Raw genomic sequence first — 20,761 nt, 5'->3', positions numbered from 1 at the left:
ATATGCATATTAAGTTTTCTGCATACAATGATATTGCTATGTTATTGTGTTTCAGGAGTTACTTATTCATATGTTCAAGAACTTTACAGAATCTAGAGTTAGGTGTGAGTGAGTTTTCCAACTGTTCCAAACTCACGTTTAAGTCTATAGTCTGTTGTAGGGTTTTGTCACAGAATAGCCATAGGGAGAGATTGTAAGGTTGAATTTAATCAACCATTTAATTGGCTTTATTCCGTGACCAATTTGCTTGTAATTTAGCACTTAACAACCCTGTATTTATGTGGGAAAATTGTAAGGGTAGTGTGTGAGAAGATGTGAAGAAAAGCTCAAGAGTGTGCAAGAAAAACAGAGGCTCGCGGCTAGGGCTCGCGGCTGAATCGCGACTGGCAAGCCGCCAAAGGCTGGCACGTGAGAGGCACACTGGGAAGTTAAAGGGTCGCGCCAGCTGTCACGCTACAGGACAAAAGTTCCAGACTGGCCAGGCCGTTACGTCGCGACTTGAACTCGCGACTTGGACAAGCTGCGAGACCAAGTTGCCAACTTGCCCTGTTTGGCAAAAATTGACGTTTTGCATTCCCTTCTCACTCTACTATATATACACCCTTATACCCATCATTTTGAGAGAGCTTCCAGAGAGAATTTTGTGAGAGAAAACCCTAGAGAAAAACAAGATTGTCTCATCTCCAATATTCATCTAAAAAGACTCTACAAATTACTCTACTCTCTTCCTCTCCATTGTCATACCCTTGAGAGGTTATTTACCAAACCCTTATTTCACTACACCCACGTCTATGAGAATGTCCATTTGGTGCTTAGGGAAGCAGTTTGGAAAGGAACCAATATACATTGGTTGATGCTATGGTCAAGTAGCGGAATCCGGCAAGCTAAAGAAGAAATAGGTTCGGCGTAACCTCGTTGGATCAAGAAGCTTGAAGGGCTTAGGTACTTAGGTAGATTAGGCTTGAAGGGTCTTCTGCTGTTCATGTATCCCAACTATATTCTTTAGTGGATTTTATCACCGCTTGGAGGGCGGCGGAGAGGTTTTACGCCAAGGATTTCGGTTTCCTCTTCGATAACACATCGTGTGTTGTCCGTGTGTTTGCATCTCTCTTTCCTTTATCTTTGCCTTATATTTACTGTTGTGAATGTGTTTATATTTGGCTTAGATTGTTTTATCAATTCTGTTATAAGCTTGTTATCATATTCCGCATATTAATTGTTGGATATAAAACTTGAATTGGTATTTTTGTATCTGGAGGTCTAAATGTTCAAGGGTGTTTTATAACTATATTGAACCTTCACTTCAAAACAACAAACACACAAAAAGCACAATAACTACGCTGCCCCCACCTTTCCATCCCTTCCCTTCCTCACTTTGCCAAACATTACATTCAACGGGTATCTGTTCATTTACAGTATCCAACCCTCAGTTGGATTTATTTTGAAAAAAGTTTCGTTGGCACTTTTTTTTTTTAATAATGTGTTTCAATTTAACTTCAACTCTTGCAATGGTTATAATAAATTTTTTTTTTCAAGCTACATATTAAAAGTTAATTTTTTTTTTTTCAACTTTTAATTGAAATTTAGCTTGTAGAAAGAAACCATGGCATAGCTCAGGCTATGGATGAATAGTTTCTCTTTGTTATATATGACCATATCTTGAGCAGTTGAGCAGCTAGGGAAAATTATTGGATTTCTCAGAGAAAGTGAAGATTGATGGAGTAAAAAGACTTCAATCCAAAAACTGAAACAAGTTTTAGGAAGAAGCCAGGGAGTAATCTGGAAACCTTAGAGGGAAGGAGTATCAAACACCTGCAACCCAGATGAGAGCGATGACCTAAGCATACAATTCCAAAATAAGAAGAGGGGGTGATAGAAAGGAAGACAAGCAGTATGAGCCAACATTCAACAAAAAACCTTAGAAGTTATAGTCTAATATCACCACCAAGTCCTATTTAAGCATGTATTCGCATATGTCTGCTGCATTAGCAAACATGATACTCATTGCTGTTCTTTTTGCCAAAAACTAAACAAAAAACATAGAAGCTATATGTTTGCAGCATTAGCAGATACGATACTTTCTTGCTGTTCTTTTTGCCAAAAACTAAACAAAAAACATAGAAGCTATATGTTTGCAGCATTAGCAGATACGATACTTTCTTGCTGTTCTTTTTGCCAAAAACTAAACCACACAAAGTGGAAGAAAGGGTGAGAGAAATAAACAGACTGATCACCATCACAGTCAATCTGCAACAAAAGCCTTCACTCTACCAATCATCATCTTTGCCGGTTATCATGTATAATGTTACGCTCATCCCAGATTTTACAGGAACATGTTGCTTTCTTGTTCTTCCACTCGGCTCCACAAGTGTAGCAAAACTCATATCCACATCTGCAGAAAGATTGCAAGCATGTAAAATACAAGCATTGTTTAACAAATATGACATTAAGACAGATAAACAAGAAACAGAGCAAGGTTGATTTTATCCTGACTTTTTCCCCTTGGGAAATACAAAGACATGAATATTATAACACACAGAATGAAGATAAAATACCGTCTGAAGGGACCTATAGGCAGGGCCATTTCACTAAACCAACCCAATGAAACCAAAAATCTTGACTTTCTGAATTCATTGGCAAGCATCACAAAGCAAATAGAGACTTAGCATAAAGAAATCAAAGTGTAGGTTTTATCCATGGCAACAGATTTACCCATGTCCTAATCTTATACCCAATTTGGCATTTGCTAGTTATTCAATCATCTAATTTTTAAAAAAAGGCACACTCTTTATCTTCTGTTAGTATCTTTCTTCCCTCAATAAGATAGTTCTTCCATCTAAGAATTGGAGGGAGGAATATTAATGTACCTGCAAGTGATGTGATAGCAACCTTCAGCTAGTTCGACCATGTGGTTGCATTTCAAACACTGGCGCCATCGATTTGATTTTGCAAGAGACTTGAGCTTTGCATCTCCTGGATGGGCATTAGGATTTGATCTTTTGTAATCATAGCAGGTCATATTCAAATGCCAAGGGACTTTGCATTTGATACAGAAAAAATAATGACATTTCATGCATTTCCTGGCTCCAGATTCTTCCACACCAATGTATACATTTTTAGTATATTGTAAGACCTCACTTTTTGACATTAATGCTGAGCACCTGGGATATGGACAATAAACTTTCTCTGTAGGAGAAATAGAAGATTCCTTAATGCGTTGGCTCATGACCTCAACCAAATTCGGTGCCAAAAACTTTCCACAGCTATCAATACTCACCTCTGACTTACAGTTTTCATGAGGGCACTTTGCCACCATTCCATTAAGTAACTTAACCTCCACATGCTGTTTCATACAAGAAAAACAATACCTGTGCAGGCAACCATCAACTGAAAATATATTATCAACATCAGTATCTTCAAAGCAAATTACACATGTCTCCTTCAACTTGCCTTTGCTAGTTTCTTCTGCCCAGATAATTTGAGAAACTATAGCATCTCTTGCAGATTTAAATGCAAATTTAATATTGTTACGCGCCACAAGAGATGGGTTGCAATATGTAAATTTTCTTTGAAGAAGAGCCACCTGATTGACTAATGTTACAATCTTGCTCTGCCGTGGTGGTACTCTGCCTGTAACCTGTATCCAGATATACAATGTCAATACTTCTATCTTTGTATCAGAAGAATGCAGCTTACTAGGCTTTACAAACACAGACAAAGAATTATCATAACTTGAATACTAGAGAAGAAAAATGAAAATTTATTGCAACAACAACATAATGGTAACACCTCATCAAAAGAGTTCACAGATTAGAAAATAATATGCATATGCTAATAATTGACAATGTTGAACCAGAGAGGCTAGTTCAACCAATCATGATAGCACAATTGAAAAGCTCAAGAAGAAAAGTTGCAACAATGGAATGCCTCCCATTTTTCCACTTGTTTGGGATCTTGCAACTTCTGCACATTGCTACTAAAAAATAAAGCAACATATGTAGGACTTGCTTTCCTACTATGTATCCGCAAAGAACCTGTAAAATATATGTTTAAATCGAAACTTGTTGTGCCCAATATTCATTTTAATCACAAAAGTCACATTCACAAAGATAATTTACCTTCACAGTTTTGCAGTTCAACCAACTAACCCAACCACTGAACCAATGTCAAAATGTCTGGATCTTATAACAAAGGTTTTACCTTAGCACAGTTAAACTTTCATTTATTTATTTATAAGTGGTGGCTCCAAGGTAAGGGACTAAAACTGACCATGATACAAACCCCAGCCGTAATGGCACCACTTGTGGTGTTATATATATAAAACAAAAACACCCTTTTATCACATTTCTATAAATCTAGCTTCCTTTTTATTTTTTCCATTTCCCATGTCCCTTTACAACAAACATTCGACCATCAAAGCCACACCCATGACCCACCAACCAAGCTATAAATACCCAATACAGCCAAACAAAGTAACTTTATTAAATTCAATGAAATAATAATCAGTACAACCATACATACCCCAAAACAAAGCTGAAAATTTAGCATAATAAGACAGATCCAACACTATTTAAAAAAAATGTCAAATTAAAGTAAAAATAATAATAAGAAGGTTATTATTGACTCACATATTGGTAAAGCATGTAATCGTCACAGAAAAAGGTGACGCTTTTCAAATCCAAGTTCAGAGCTTTATTGAGAGCTTCAATGAGAGCTTGAAGCTCAGCAACTTCACTACTCACAACTGCACCATTTACCAAAGCTTCCAGATTCTTCCTCGATTCCAGTATTAGATTGTCTCTTGAATCGCAAATGCCAACCCCTGCACCAGCCACATTTACCACTATGCCCCTAACCCTCTCTTCGCTCACCAAGCCCTTGAAATACAGCCTGAAACACTCCGAGTCAACCAAAGCCTTCGAAGACGAAGACGAAGACGATGGCGTACGGTAGGGGCGGTGGTAATTGTCGCCGTATTTTTCCCATTGTTGGTCCGGTATGTTGTGGATATCGACGGCGAGTTTTTGATCGTGGATCCGACGGTCGAGATCCTCCTTCAATTTCCTCGTCTCCGCCTCGCTTTGCTCGCGGTCCTCGAGTTCTTGCACGAACCTGTTCATGTCTTCGAGCATGAGCGTCGTGGCGATGTCCAAAACGTCGCCGTTAGGGGATTGTGGTATGAATACGACGTCGTCGTCGTCGTTGGGTTTCGGATGTGGAGGAGTGCGTGAAGAGCTTGCAGTTGCAGGGTTGTGGAGAGCGAGAGAGGCGTTCATGGCCTCTTGCATTTGGAGTTGATAGGCCAAGTCGAGGTCGGAGTCTAGGGTTTTCGCCGCCATGAGCTCTCGGCGTTGCTCAGTGAGTGTGGTGTACAGGTCGTCCATGTTTAATGGTCTCTTTCGCTCTCTCTCTCTCTCTCTGTTCCTCTTTCGCTTTGGAGGAAAGTGCTTGGTAGCTGTTTGTTTTTATTTCTTTCAACGCAGAGAAGTGTCCTTTTTTTTTTTTTTTTGATAACGCAAAGAAGTATCTTGTTAAAGAAGTTTGATTTTTTTAGTATTTAAATAATATTATACATTTTTTTTACGGACATATTTTTAAAAAAAACAATCAATATAAATAGAACAACGTTACACGGACCCTAGATAATTTGAACTTGCCAAAGAAGATTAGAAGAAGAAGGAAAGAAGAAGTGAAAACGATCGGCTTCTCAAAAAAAAGTGAAAACAATCGGTCGTGGGTCCCCAAAGTTTAAAGACGATATAAGATCGTGCCACGTTGGTACTGGAGAGAAAAATGTGAGTTGAGTCATGAGTGTGAGTGTTCTCGAAAAACACAAACAACCAAACTTTATTCGACTGAAATTGACCAATTCTTTTTTCTTTTTCTTTTTTTTTTTTACGAAATCTTTATAAAATAATTAGTCTATACTTTCATGTTTCCTTTTTTAGAAACTCAGATTTTATTTTTATTTTTTAATGCATGTTTTATTATCTTTCCTTATTTGTTTTACTATCTTTCCTTATTTGTTTTACTTGTTTTGTTTTATATCATATGCAATGTATTCAAAATACGAAAAATACCTAAAAATTTTGTAGTTAGTCTTCTTTCCTAAATGGATAGAGCAACCGCACAGTCAGTTTAAAATAGAAAAAGTTGTACATTTTACACATTTTAACTCAAAAATTGCAATTATATTAGCTTGTGTATAGTTTTGCAAAATAGAAAAAAGGTCTCTTTTTACACATTTTAGCCCAAAAAAACACCACATCAACTTGTATAAAATTGTGCATTTTTGCACAATTACTACAGTAATCGTGCATATATGCATATGCATGATTACTGTAACTCTTCCCTTTCTTATTTTAATAGTTTTTTCTCTCTTTGGTCTCTGGTGCTCTCCTTTTTCTCTCTTTTTTTTTTTTCTCTCTCTCTGCTTCTTTTTCCTTCTCTCGTCTCCTTGCGAGTCCTCACACACACTCAAGATCAGGTGGCTGAAATAAAGTCACACACATACTCACTCAAAATCAAGTCAAGTCCAAGCAAAAGCTTCTCTCCTGGGTGCAATAGTAAAGAGAACCTCAAGATCAGGTGGCTGAATATAACCATTCTTGGGCAGGTCCTACTGCTTCATCACATAACCCACCTTCTTCTTCTTCGAAGCTGGTGGGCATGCCAAATCTGCTGGTATTTGACACTCACTATGTCTCAGAGTTCTACAACCTTCTTCAACTATCACCTCCATTGTTACTATTCGAACTCAAATGTAACCCAAAAAAGAAACACACAGAAAATACTGGTTTGAGCTTGGATGAGTATGTGAGACACAGTGAGTCTTGTTAAGATTATTTTATTTTGAAATGGAGGATTGTAATTATTGTTTGGTTGATAAGAAAGTGAGAGAGAGGCGGTGAGGGAGAGATGGGTTTCAGATTAGATCTATAAGAGAGAGAGGAAGTGAGGGAGAGAATAATAAAAATTTGTGAAAGAATTAATATTTACTAAATAAATTGGTAGAATAGTTAAATTGACATGGATGTTTTATAAAAATAGATTAATAAAATAGAAAAAGTAATTTTTTTGTGCAAAATAGAAGGAAAATTTGCATGAACTAATGTAATTGTTTTAGCGGGTCTATAATACTGTTCGTATGGAAATTTGATCTGCAATCGTGTATATTTACATGGTTATTGTAGCTGTGTAAATCAATATTTTATTTTATTTTCTCTCTCACCCGTCAGACCTGTCTTCTTCTTCTTCATCCCACCATCTCTCTCTTCGTCGAAGAGCACAACTGATCAACCTCCACCCACAACCACAAACCAGTGCCACCCAAACACCACTACAACCACCACCATCACAACACATAATAATCCAACCAAAAAATAAATGGAAAATCAAAGAAAAAAAAATCAATGGAAAAAAGAACCCAAAATCAACAGGTAATCAAACTAAAAATCAATGAAAATCAAAGCCTAAAATCAACAAAAAATCAACCCAAGCCTACAAATGGAAAACCCAAAATAAACCTCAATGAAAAACTATCAACCCAAACCCAAATCGTTGGAGGCTCATGTATGCTGTTGCCGACAAAGATGGAGTAACCCCATCACCATCGCCGCGTATAGAGGTCAGTGACAAAGTGAGAGCAAGCTCAGAGAAAATCTGTGCGTGAGTGTGTGGGTTTTGGATGAGAGAGAGAGAGAGAGATGAGGGATCTAAGATGCAAAGAGTTCAGTTTGTGGGTTAGGGATAAGAGAGAGGCGGAGAGTTTAAGGGAGGAGAGGAGATGTGTGAGATAAGAGATACTTTATTATTTAATAGAATAATAATAAAAGAAGAAAAAAAATATGATTTATATAAAATAGAGTGTATAATATATAAATTGATGTGGGTACTTTGTAAAAGTGATGGTGTAAAATAGAAAAAGTAAGTTCTTTTTGTAAAATAGACAGAAATTTTTAGATGAATTGATGCAATTGCTTAGACAAAATTTGAAAGATGATCGTGGAATGTAATCAAGCATTAATGGAATGTCAATATTTAAATCTAATTATTTTTCATAAAGAAAGTCCCAATAGTCTAATTCAAAGATTAAAACATTTCCAAGTTGGTGACAATCAAGCTTTAATGATAAAAGATGACTAATTTGAATTTAAGCCTAAAAGTCAATTAAGGAAAGGACAATTGATTGATAAGATACTAATTGCAAGTCTTTCCTAAAAGGCTAAAGGGTTTAATTTCAAAATAGTTGACAAACATTAATGGTTGACAATCAAGAGATCATATTGCCTAATATATTAGAAATAGTTGAATCCGAAAGGACAAAGCAATTGATGGCTTATATAATTTGATGATCCTTTCTAAAAGATTTGGAATTTTGGATATTTGAATTTAAACTAATTTGATATCTAAGGTAATAAAAGTCAATTGATTAATGAACACTTTAAAAGGCAAGAGCACATTTAAAGATTAGGAGCATGTTTAATAATTGATGTTGAGTTTATTAAAGGAAAGACATTCAAGATTAAATGAAGACTCCACTCTAATCAAGTGTCAATCCTTCATAAGACTTAATCTTTAATTCACATTAATCATTCAACCCTTTATTTGATATCCACATGTGCACACACTTGGATGATATGTCTATATGCATGGAGGCTTAAGTGATTATGCAGTTGGACATTCATGCGCTCATGCGCTTTGACAATTATGCTTAAATGCTGAGGTGATTGGACGGTAAGAGGTATGTACTTAGACACTCACATGTTTACATGTCCATATGCTCATATGCTTGTATGCTCCATGTTCACATGCTTGATGTTCATATCCTCACATGCTTCCATGTTTGCATGCTTCCATGTTCACATGCTTGCACGCTCATATGCTTGGATGTTCATATCCTCATATACTTGCATATTCACCTGTTCACATGCTTGCACTCTCGTATTTTCACATACTTGTATGTTCACATGTTTGGATGTTCCCATATTTTTCATGTTCACATGATCAAATGTCATATGCTTATATCTTCCGTTGTCCTTCACATGTTTGATTGTCTTTCACATGTCTAATATGCTTTCCATATATGTTCACATGACCCATAGACAAACTCTAGGGCTTAGATGCATGCACGCTTTCACATAGGCTCACTAGATAGATACCATTTATCCACTATCCAGTAATGATATATGAAAGCTAGCTATGGCTGGGCAAGCTTGGGGTGCCTAACATTTTCCTATCCTGTACCCTAACTCTGAACCTTATCTAGTATGAAGACCTTCATGGAATCATGTTTTGGTTCATAGACCTATAACCAAGTGGTGACTCATTTGCCTCTTTTTAAGAGGCACCACGTACTCCTAAGCTCACGTCGATTTGAGTCTAAAACCACTTTTAAGAAGATTAAATATCGTGCACTTCACCTTCGTGAGAAGGAACCAACATGCCGATATGTCATCTAAAGGAGGTATGAATCACAAAACTTACACCATCCCAAACCATTGGAATAACCCACTCCAAATCAACCTAACCTAAACCCAAATTGGTCAAACTACCACCACTGCCACCGTGACCTATTACAAACCCACAACCTAGAGCCACTGGCCAACCCTAAACAAACCTCTAAAACCCATAAGCTCCACCACCTAGTCCAAAACAAATAATATCCATGAGCTCCACAACAAACCAAACTGATCATAACCCATACCCAAGCAACATGGATCTCAAACACCAAGGCTGAGGTTAGCCACACCGAATCCACCTCCTGGGTTGAGTTGGTCATGCCAGATCCACTACCTAGGCTGAGTTGGCAACTCATAAGCTCCACAATTTAGGCCGAATTGGCCACATCGATCTCTACTACCTGGCCCAAGTTAGCCATGATAGCAGGTGGATGGTTTTAAGAGAGAGAAAAAGAAGAGAAAAAAGAGAAGACGGGTGAGGTGAGATAGGCTGAGTTGAGTTGAAATAAGAGAGAGATGAGTTAAAAGTTAAAATAAAATAATTAGTTTTTAATTTTACAAACTTGCTACAGTTAAGTCCAATATTTAACGTCTCGGACTAAAATTTTTGCTGTTAAGGTTAGGTAAGAAAGGTGGGGTCCATGGGGAGGTTTAAGGTTCTCTGTTATTAACATCACATAGCCTATATCTAACTGCTTTAGCAACCTTCTATCACCTATCACAAAAAGGTGGCATGCGAGACATGTTATGAATGTGTACTGTTAAGTGTAAATCGGACCGTACTGGTCGATTCAATTGGGAATCGAGCACCAATTCAGTCTGGTAAAATCACTTGAAAATAGTATAAAACCTGTCAAAAACCAAGTTAAACCGGGAACAGGGGCATAAATTGGTTGTTTGACCATACTGGTTTTTAAAACCATGGTGTGAAGTAATACAAAGAAACAATAGGGATACGTAACTCACCATTAAAATGAAAATAGCCTAAATCTAACTGCTTTAACAACCTTTTATCATAGGAAACTAGGAATTACTCCTTAAGTCTAGCTTAATAGTCCGTTTGGATTGAGGGGGAAGAAAGGGGAGTAGAGTAGAGTAGATTTGGCCCAAAATTTGAATATTTTCAGCCAATTCCACTCTACTCCCCCTCCTTCCCCCCTTAATCCAAATGAGCCCTAATTTAGGAACTTTAATCAGAGGAATAGCTCTTTCCTTCTAATAGAATCATCCATTGTACAACAATACCAAACCATAACTCAAAATTATTAAGATGCAGAAGTTATCTAATGTGTCCACTCTATGGAGAAGGCCTATCACAAGCCAATGGGGCAAACAGGCTTGTGAGAGGCCAATTCCATAAAGTGGGCTTAGGATATACTTTCTCAAAATTATGTCAAATATCAACATAAATTCTTTTTACAATAGCCTAGTCCCATCTCCTTCAAATTTACTTTTCTATTTTGTTCATCCATTTTTCATGCATTCATTCATTGTGCCTAATAAAATATGAAATCAAAAAAATTCGTGATTTGTGAGCAAGCAGTTCAAAAGAAGAGAGGAGAGAGAAAGAGAAAGGGGGGTAGTGAAAGGAAAATATCTATTCAATAGTAATCAGAATCAGAGTCGTAGTACTCATCATCTTTATCAAAGTCTTTATCTATTTAAAGCCAAATGTGATCCTTATCCCAGCTATTTAATCAACTACAAAAGGTAGCTATAAATAGAAAATAAATGGTATTAGGTAGATTTAAATAGGCTACCATTCCAACTTCCAACCCAAGTAATAAATCACGAATAAATATGCAGAACCTAACTTTTGATAGCATGAACTCTAAATGATTTCATTTTTTGGGGGGAAAGAGGTGGGTTGAGGGAGGGTATTTATACAATAGCAACAAGATGATAGTAACATTAGTTTCATTCATCTCTATGTACAACCTTGTCTTCCACTAAATCCACGACAATCAAGCCTTCCAATTCTCAATCCACCTTATTTTGTGCCCTATAATCCTTCTAATGCCTCTGACTTGGTCGTCAGTGCATGACTTTTTTTTCTTTTTCTTTATTTAATATAGATAATAAGAGTGCTTTTTATAACAAAAGTGCAATGTGTTTACAATTGTAAACTCACAGCAAAGAAAAGAATAAAAATAAATCAAATGGAAGATCTAACATAAATAAGGAAATCGGACAAGGAAATACAATGCGGAAGACCCATAATATGAGACCACTCAAACAAAGTCCTAACTAGTGAAGTGCAAAGGAGTGCGTGAAAAGCTTGCAGTTGCAAGGTTATGGAGAGCAAGAGAGGCATTCATGGCCTCTTGCATTTCGAGTTGGTAAGCCAAGTTGACGTCAGGGTCTAGGGTTTTCGCCGCCATGAGCTCTTGGCATTGCTCAGTGAGTGTGGTGTACAGCTCGTCCATGTTTAATGGTCTCTCTCTCTCTCTCTCTCTCTCTCTCTCTTTCTCTCTCTCTCTCTGTTTTTATTTCGCTTTGGAGGGATAGTGTATGCTTGAGGAAAGTGCTTGGTAACTATTTGTTTTTGTTTCTTTCAACGCAAAGAAGTACCCTTGTTAAAGAAGTTTGATTTTTTTTTTTTTATATATATATATTTCTTTCAACGTAAAGAAGTATCCTTGTTAAAGCTCTATCAAAAAAAAAAAGTATCCTTGTTAAAGAAGTTTGATTTTTTTTTTTTTTTTGATATTAAATGATTTGAACTGGCGAAAGAAGATTATAAGAAAAAGGGATCATTCTACCATACCCTTATTTTTTTTGGAGGGTACTGTACCCATTTAGATCTGGACCATAGAATTTACACATTTTAATCCTAACTGTCCATTTATTTTTAATGGAAAACCAGTAACCGGTTAGGTAGGTAATGTATAAAAGCATGAAACACATAGACAAACAAATGAGAGTCTTTTGATTTTTTCATTCTCGCGTTCTTATCTCTCAAATTGAAAACCTAGCGGGTGTTCTTCTTCTTCTTCTACTTCAAAACACTAAAATATGCATCTCTGCAATGCTTGGCTTCCGCCACCAATGGCCGTAGAGAGAAAACTACAAGAATCGCTACCATTATAGGTATTTTTAAACAACAAAAAATGTGTTAAATATTATTTAGGTTTTTTGTTATTTTGGGTTAATTGTTTTACATTTAGCTATTTGGGTTATTAGTTTTAAATCCAAAATATTTAAAATGGTTTTTCAATATTGGTTTGATGGTTTTCTTATTAATCAATAGTTTAGGATAAGATAGTGCTAGATTTATTTGCTCATAAGATAATTGCAATTTAACCAATCCATGACGTTGAGTAATGATAGTTCGTGAAACAATGTTTTCTTTTTTATTCAATGACTTGATGGTTATGCTACTACCTATGTAGTATTATCTGAAGGCAGCTTTTGGTTTTAACAAAAATGAGTTCTTAGAAATTCTAATGCTTGTGGGATTCAGTTCAATTATTTCACAAGTGAAGTGTATTATAGAGCAAAAGTTCCCTTTTATTTACTTAATAGATTGATATGCCCTTATACTGAAGATGTGAATTATTCTTTAGCCATCAATCAAGGTAGCATATCTGCTAGTATGTTATTGTGTTATCTGCTTGGCATATGCCACAGTTTTTCTCTAAATCCTTTGCTAGGTTGCTTTGAAGTTATCAAAATAAGAATTCTCCCGGTTTGTGTTGTAATGGTTGTTAATTTGTCTTCTGCATATAAAACAATGCTAAGGCATCGTGGTTATAAAAATGAAACAATTCTTAGGGTTGTATTCTATTTTATTGTTTTCCCTCTTAATGAGCAAAATATTTTTCATATTTGAAATTTTTTAATCAAGAAGTTTATTTTATGATTTCTAGAATTGAGTGTACTGTGCCTCTTAATACTGGAGTCCTAATAGCTTATAATCCTTTCAAAGTCTTTGAAGTTAAGATAAAATTCAGCTTATAATCCTAATAGCTTAATACTCAATTCTTTCATAAAATAATACTCAATGTGGTTATTTGTTCACCTTTTAATTCTAATGGTCTTTCAATTTTTCCTGTCAAATTACATGTAGACTTATGCTATTATTTCAAGAGCATCAAGCTCAAACGATTAGGTTTGGAAAATACCTATGATCCCATTAACTGCAATTTGCATTCCATAGTTCTTGATATTCTTTCTGGGAAATTATGATTTCCATCAAAAAAAAAAAACTTCTACTCTTACTGTCAATGTAAAGAAAGACTTGGTTTCTGTATTCTTGGTATTGTCATAGTAGAGTGAGGCTACTTAATTAGATAAGTTGTTTGAGGAATGCTATCATCTCATATGTCACACTATTCATCTAGACCTGGATGTTTTCTACTTCATTAGATTGAACTTTGAACTAGTTGGGAAAAATCAGGTAGATTCATCAACATGTGTTCAATATGAATCATATCAGCATGACATAGTTGTGAGTTTTGAGTTTAAAGTGGCGGCTTTCTTGGCAAATTGGTCCAATTATTTTTCTCTTTCGATTTTTTATCTATGGTTATCGAATGAAAGTGTTGCATTCACTTGCCTGATAGAGAATTTCAGGAGTACGCCAAACGAAAAAGAAATAAAAGTAGATATGAAATTCTCCTGTATCAAAATAACTTGTTCTATGTTGAGTTACTTCTTGAGCTAAATAAATTACAAAGCACTTGAACCATGGTCACTCCATTGACGTGCATGCTCAATTGTTTGTGCAAGGAAAAGCACAAGGATTTGTGGCTAGTGTGGAATCATTATCAAGTTTGTTATCGCCGCTTGTAATGAGTCCATTGACTTCTAGTGATAACTCTTTTTTGTTTAGTTGAGTGTTAGAATAAATTCATATGTATTGCTAACAAGTTAAATTGTAATTTTAGCATGGTTCTTATCNAACGTCCCCCCCCCCCCCCTCTCTCTGTGTCTCTCTTTACTAACTCTGAATCTTAATCTCCTAGATGATTTCTTTATGTTTTGTTTGCCTGCTTCAACCTGGGGAACCTTCAAGCAATAATTCAGAGGATGACATTGAATCACCATTGTTAAGTGAGAGTTGATTGTTTGTATCGAGCTGATATAAATATTTGGGGTCTCTACATAGAGCAATGTTGTAATTGTATTAGAGCAACTAAGCTTCCAATGTGTTTATCCCTTAGAAATTTCTATTAAACTTTATGCACCATTGAGCTGCAGAGGGTGACATTGAAGCTTCGCCTCCAATTGATACAGTTAATTGTTGTTTTTCCCAAGCGTTTTGTAATAGCTTTTATAGGCAGTGATGTTATATTTGGCATCCCTAAAAGTGATATGCTTTCATGCACTCAATGGAGCTTTAGATTAAATGTTATGGTCTATATCAACACCATGTAATGATGCAAGAGTTATAAGTAGATTATTGTATTGGTTTCTTTATATTAGTTCCCAAAGAATCGTGTCAAATCTATAGCATTTTTGGGAAACATTTAAGCATATATTAAAGGTTTATAGGTGGTTTCATCAAAGCCCATGTGTGAGGTTATGAATCATCTTTTATAACCCTTTGATTTAATTTATTATGTTTTCTTAAGGTTATTTTTTGGCGTAGAATGATGAAACATATTTTGACCCATTTGCCCTTTAATTTTATTATATATAAAAAAATGTAAAGTATTTCTCTAACTCTAAGACGACAATAATGATATTTTGGAACTTATACAAAATCACAGTCATTGGTTTTATTAAAATTGATAAACAACGACAATTTGAGCCATCCATGCCAAAGAGTCGCTTGGAAAGGTAGAGAGAGTGAGAGACTAATAGACACACTAAGACTCTTTATTCAATCCAATATATATATATATATATATATTATCAAAATACAAATTTCAAATTTCAAATATTTTAAAATATCTCAAATGCAAAGAGGTCAAAAAGGAATGACATCACAAATTGTTTTGGTGAGTTTCATAAGTAGCCAGGAATGACATCTTAAGTATGGCATTTTATTTTGGAAGCATAATGTAATCGTGTTATTGATGATGACAGGTCACATGACTCATACCAAATGCTTGGCAAAAAAGTGTGAAAAAATAAAAATAAAAATTAGTAGAAGTAAATACTCAAACTTTTATTAGATTTTTTAAAAAAATATTATTAATAGAGTGTTAACTAGAAGATAATTTTAATTAACTGGGGGTATTTTGGTCATTTTCATGTTTCGAGGGTATTTTAGTCCTTTTCTCAGTTTTAGGATCATTTCAGTCATTTCTTTAGTTGTATTTTGGTCATTTTTTTTTTTTTTTAAGTTTCTAAGGGTATTTCAAACATTCTCTAGATAATGGGGGCATTACGGTCATTTTTTTGTTCTAAGGGTATTTTAGTTATTTTTTAGGTTTCAAAGTCATTTCAGTCATTTTTAAGGTTCTAAGGATATTTTGGTAATTTTAGAGGAAATTTGGGATATTTTGGTCATTTTTTAGGTTTCAAGGGCATTTTAGTCCTTTCAAAAGTTTTCGAGGTCATTTCGGCCATATGTAATGTTGATATTGTCCAATATGATGATTAAACTATCAAATGTGAGTAAAAATTAAAGTACCACCGAATGTAAGAAAAGTACGGTCAAATAAGATGTTAGTACTACCCAATGTAACAATTGAACCATCAAATGTGAGAAAAAAAAGAAAAGGAAACCATTGAATGTGACAAAAGTGTAGTCACATGTGATATTAGTACTGCACAATGTGAGGATGATACCATCAAATGTGAGAAAAAAATAAGGGAACCACCGAATGTGACAAAAGTACAGTCACATGTAATATTGGTACTGCATAACATAAGGATGGTACCATCAAATATGAGAAAAAAAAATAAGGGAACCACTGAATGTGACAAAAGTACAGTCACATGTGATGTTGGTAATGCACAATGCGAGGATTGTACCATCAAATGTGAGAAAAAAATAAGGGAACCACTGAATGTGATAAAAGTACAGTCACATGTGATGTTGGTACTGCACCATGTGAAGATGGTACCATCAAATGTGAGGAAAAAAAAAAAGGAAACCACTGAATGTGACAAATGTGATGTTGATACTGCACAATGTTAGGATGATACCATTAAATGTAAAAAAGAAAAAAGAAAAAAGAAAGAACTACCGAATGTAACAAAAGTACAGTTATATATGATGTTAATATTGCGCAATGTAAGGATGATATCATAAAATGTGAGAAAAAATAAGGGAACCACTGAATGTGACAAAAGTACAGTCACATGTGATGTTAGTACTGCGCTTTGTGAGACTGGTACCATAAAATGTGAGGAAAAAAAATAAAAGAACCACTAAATGTGACAAAAGTACAGTCACATGTGACGTTAGTACTGCGCTTTGTGAGACTAGTGCCATTAAATGTAAGGAAAAAAGTAAGGAAACCTCCAAATGTGATAAAAGTACAGTCACATGTGATGTTAGTACTGCGCAACGTGAGGATAGTACTATAAAATATGAAAAAAAAAAAGAAAAAAAAGGGGAACTACTGAATGTGACAAAAGTACAATCACATGTGATATTAGTACTACACAATATGAGGATAGTACTATTAAATGTGAGAAAAAAAAATAAATGAATCACCGAATGTGAGAAAAGTACAGTCACGTGTAATATTAGTACTGCACAATATTAGAATGGTACAATCAAATGTGAGAAAAAATGAGGAAACCACCGAATGTAACAAAAGCACAATCACATGTGATGTTAGTACTACACAATGTGAGGATGGTACTATTAAATGTGAGAAAAAAAAATAAAGGAACCACCAAATGTGACAAAAGTACAGTCACATGTGATGTTAGTGCTACACAATATGAAGATGGTACCATCAAATGTGAGAAAAAAATAAAAAAAAAACCACCGAATGTGACAAAAATATAATCACATGTGATGTTAGTACTACACAATGTGAGGATAGTACCATCAAATGTGATGTTTTAGTAACCTGATATAGCAGGTTACTTATTAATGGGTGCCGTAGCCCCTAAAAAAAATGAGTACTATAGAATTACCCTTGACAGAGCATTATTTGAATGTTGGGAGTGTTTTTTTTTTTTTTGGTGGTCGGGTAGGTTTTTTCAAAAGAACATGAGATAGTATCTCATCGTAGAAGTAGAAGTAGAAGTAGTGTTTCAACGTGGGTTGGAATTTATTTAGGAGGAAATTTACTATTTTATCCTCATTTTGATTGGTTTAGATTAATTAAATTAGATATATTTTTTATAGTAAAAAAAACAATAATTAACTTTCCGAATTCTCTTAATATATACAGAAGATAAGAGTGTTTTTAATACACACTCATAATTTTTTTTTTTAAAGGCACTTAATTTATTATTAATTGAAATACATATTTTTTATAAACAAAGAAATAAAATAGAATCAAACAGCAGGGTTTCAACTCCTGGAGACAATTTCTGCTATCAAGGTTGAGTAAGAAAGGTGGAGAGGTTCTAGGTCCCATGCTACCTTCGCATGCATAGCAAAGAATTCAAACTAAAAGACTTGAATATGAGACTTGTTAGCCTATATCTAACTGCTTAAGTAACCTTTCTATGATTCTATCAACTCTCACGAAGTAGTTGCATACGAGACATGTTATGAAAGTGTGTTGTTTAAGTGTAAAGTAAAACAAAGACGCAGTCAAGGATACATAACTCACCATTAAAATGAAATTAGCCTATATCTAACTGCTTTAGCAACCTTTTATTATGGGAATTACTCCTTTAAGTCCAGCTTAATTTAGGAACCTTTTTTGGAGGAATAGCTCCTTTCTCCTAGCAGAATCATCCACACAGTACAGCAATACCAAATCATAACTCAACATTCTTAAGATGCAGAAGTTATATAACGTGTCCACTCTATGGAGAGGATCTCTCACAAGCCAATGGGGCCTACGTACTTGTGAGAGGCCTACTCCATAAAGTGGGCTCAAAAGATACTTTCTCAAAATTATGTCCAATAGTCAACATGAATGCTTTTTACAAAATAGCCTAATCCCGTCTCCTTCAAATTTACTTTTCTGTTTTGCTCATTCATTTTTCATGCTTTCTTTCATTGTCCCTAATAAAATATGAAATGAAAAAATTCGTGACTTGTGAGCAAGCAGTTGAAAAGAAGAGAGGAGGGAAAAGGGGAGGGGGGGTGGTTGAAGGGAAGATATTTGTTCAATAGTAATCAGAATCAGAGTCGTAGTACTCATCATCTTCATCTTCATCCTCTTCGTCTTCATCAAAGTCTCTATCCTGTTCAAGCCAAATGTGATCCTCATCCCAAAGTGGACAAGAACACATCGCTCTCTTGTTCTTCCACTCAGCTCCACAATTGTAGCAGAATTCATACCCACACCTGAAAAGCAATAAAAGCACAAGCAGCAACATAATCAACTACAAAAGGTAATCATAAAAAAAGAAAATAAATGGTTATTAGGTAGATCTAAATAGGCTTCCATTCTAACTTGCAAGTAGTAAATCACTAATAAATATGCAGAACCTAACTTTAGATGGAATGAACTCTAAAAGATTTCCTTTTTTTGGTGAGAAAAAAAAAGGGCCGGGAGGGGGGGGGGGGGGGGTCATAATAATAATATATAAGTTGGAATGAAACACTACGTAACAACTCTTAACGACAATTGAGATATAGTTTTTATCATAAAACTTATTTAATAGTTATGTGATTTGTTATAGCGACTTAATGATTAGACGTGTTATTAAAATACACGTGAATGGTATCGTACTATGAATTGCCATCTCATCTAATCTGGCCAATCTAGAGAAAATTTGTGTCCACAATAATAATAATAATAATAATAATAATAATGATAATAGTAATAATAACAGCCCTTCGATTTCTAAGCTTATGGTAGTACTTTTTTTGGTCTGGTTTGATGTATTAGTCTGGAGGTCCCACTTGGCAAGTACCAACAGGGAGAAAAGATGGAAGAATCTCAAAAGCAGCCGACACTAGACAATTACCAGCTCCAGTTTTCAACATCACTCAATTACAGCAAAGCTTCTCCCAAAGAGGCCTGAACTTGGGCGATCTTGTGGCTCTCTCAGGTATATATATTTCTATATATTTATGATCTTGTGCATATATATATATATATAGTACTTGCATGAAAATTGATTTATATATAAATGACTATCTTGTTCATGCAAATTTTTAGGGGGACACACACTTGGGTTTGCTCATTGCTCATCATTCGAGAACAGAATTCACAATTTCAATGGCTCCGTTGACATCGACCCGTCACTGAAGTCAACCTTCGCAGCCACCTTAAGAAACATTTGCCCGGAGCACAACAAGGTAAGAAGTGCTGGCACCACACTGGATTCAACCACCACAGCATTTGACAATGCATACTACAAGTTGCTTCTCAAAGGGAAGAGTATATTTTCTTCCGATGAAGCTCTACTCAGTACCCCAAAAACTAAAGCATTGGTTTCTAAGTTTGCTAGCTCCCAAGAAGAGTTTGATAAAGCTTTTGTGAAGTCCATGATCAAGATGAGTAGCCTCCCTGGTGGGCAAGAGATTAGGCTGGATTGCAGAAGAGTTAGATCATGATATTAGCCGAGTGGATTTAATTAATTAATGTGAGTGATGAGCTAGGCAGTCCCAGCTAAAATTATTGTGTCTCTTCTAGTACAATTTGATAGTATTTTTTTCTTCTTCTTTAGGGTGCAAAGTAATAAATGTGGACAATGTGCAAGTGTCTTTGCATGCAAGTTTGTGTTGTTTATGCCACCGTCAAAGTGGACGATGATAGAATTGAAAATTACTTATGTACAAGCATGAATATTAATAAATATGTGTTTGGTTTTCAATTATTATAATTTGGTTGATGTTAGGTCGTTCTGACCAACCGTACTATCAGGCATGTGTCCTATCCTTCTAAGGCTAAATGGTAATAATCTTCATTTAAAAAGAAAAAAAAAAACTAATCCTAATGCACCCTAATTAAGGCTTAAATAGCATAGAGACTGAAATTTGGAATGAGCAGCTTTCTTTATGTACTTTCTCGCAATATAAACCAAACATCAAAGTAAAGGCACGTATGATTGATATAAGAATAAAGCAGTTGTAATTGGAATAAGAGTATCACATCAAATAGAGGAAGGAAAAAAAAAAAGAAAAGAAGAAGCCTATTAGCAAGTTGCAACTTTATCCCTTCATAAGGAAATAAAATAATAGCAAAAGCAAACATTCACAAATTTCATATATATGATAAGAACAAAATGAGCAAATATTGGTTCAGTTTTCTAGTGTA

General features: G+C 35.1%; 2 protein-coding genes across 3 annotated transcripts; one reads left to right on the top strand and one right to left on the bottom strand.

The window, feature by feature from the left end:
- Nucleotides 1–1,904: 1,904 nt before the first annotated feature.
- On the bottom strand, nucleotides 1,905–5,498 carry LOC112024497 (E3 ubiquitin-protein ligase RSL1). Of its 2 annotated transcripts, none has more exons than XM_024057122.2 (3): nucleotides 4,629–5,493; nucleotides 2,868–3,637; nucleotides 1,905–2,392 (listed from the first exon to the last, which is right to left on the bottom strand). In XM_024057122.2, the coding sequence occupies exons 1-3, from the start codon at nucleotides 5,382–5,384 to the stop codon at nucleotides 2,278–2,280; spliced, it is 1,641 nt and encodes a 546-aa protein (XP_023912890.1). In that variant the 5' UTR covers nucleotides 5,385–5,493; the 3' UTR covers nucleotides 1,905–2,277. The 2 variants fall into 2 exon arrangements, with proteins under 2 accessions (XP_023912890.1, XP_065633606.1); XM_065777534.1 differs by lacking the exon at nucleotides 1,905–2,392 and having other exon boundaries at nucleotides 3,216–3,368; nucleotides 3,451–3,637; nucleotides 4,629–5,498.
- A 13,811-nt stretch (nucleotides 5,499–19,309) lies between these two features.
- Nucleotides 19,310–20,321, top strand: LOC136069219 (peroxidase 64-like). The gene is made up of 3 exons (XM_065777502.1): nucleotides 19,310–19,318; nucleotides 19,388–19,550; nucleotides 19,661–20,321. The coding sequence occupies exons 1-3, from the start codon at nucleotides 19,310–19,312 to the stop codon at nucleotides 20,056–20,058; spliced, it is 570 nt and encodes a 189-aa protein (XP_065633574.1). The 3' UTR covers nucleotides 20,059–20,321.
- The last annotated feature ends 440 nt before the right edge of the window (nucleotides 20,322–20,761 follow it).

Source organism: Quercus suber, unplaced genomic scaffold, assembly GCF_002906115.3.
Source record: "Quercus suber isolate HL8 unplaced genomic scaffold, Cork oak 2.0 scaffold_157, whole genome shotgun sequence".
Taxonomy (NCBI): domain Eukaryota; kingdom Viridiplantae; phylum Streptophyta; class Magnoliopsida; order Fagales; family Fagaceae; genus Quercus; species Quercus suber.
Note: the sequence above shows the minus strand (reverse complement) of the source record. Positions and strands in the feature narration are given on the sequence as shown.

Coding starts and splice junctions, on each gene's coding strand:
- LOC112024497 (XM_024057122.2), bottom strand. CDS start 5,384: ATGGACGACCTGTACACCACACTCACTGAGCAACGCCGAGAGCTCATG. Junction 3,638..4,628: donor ATTACATGCTTTACCAATAT/GTGAGTCAATAA, acceptor ATCTGGATACAG/GTTACAGGCAGAGTACCACC. Junction 2,393..2,867: donor TGCTATCACATCACTTGCAG/GTACATTAATAT, acceptor ATCTTTCTGCAG/ATGTGGATATGAGTTTTGCT.
- LOC136069219 (XM_065777502.1), top strand. Junction 19,551..19,660: donor CGATCTTGTGGCTCTCTCAG/GTATATATATTT, acceptor GCAAATTTTTAG/GGGGACACACACTTGGGTTT.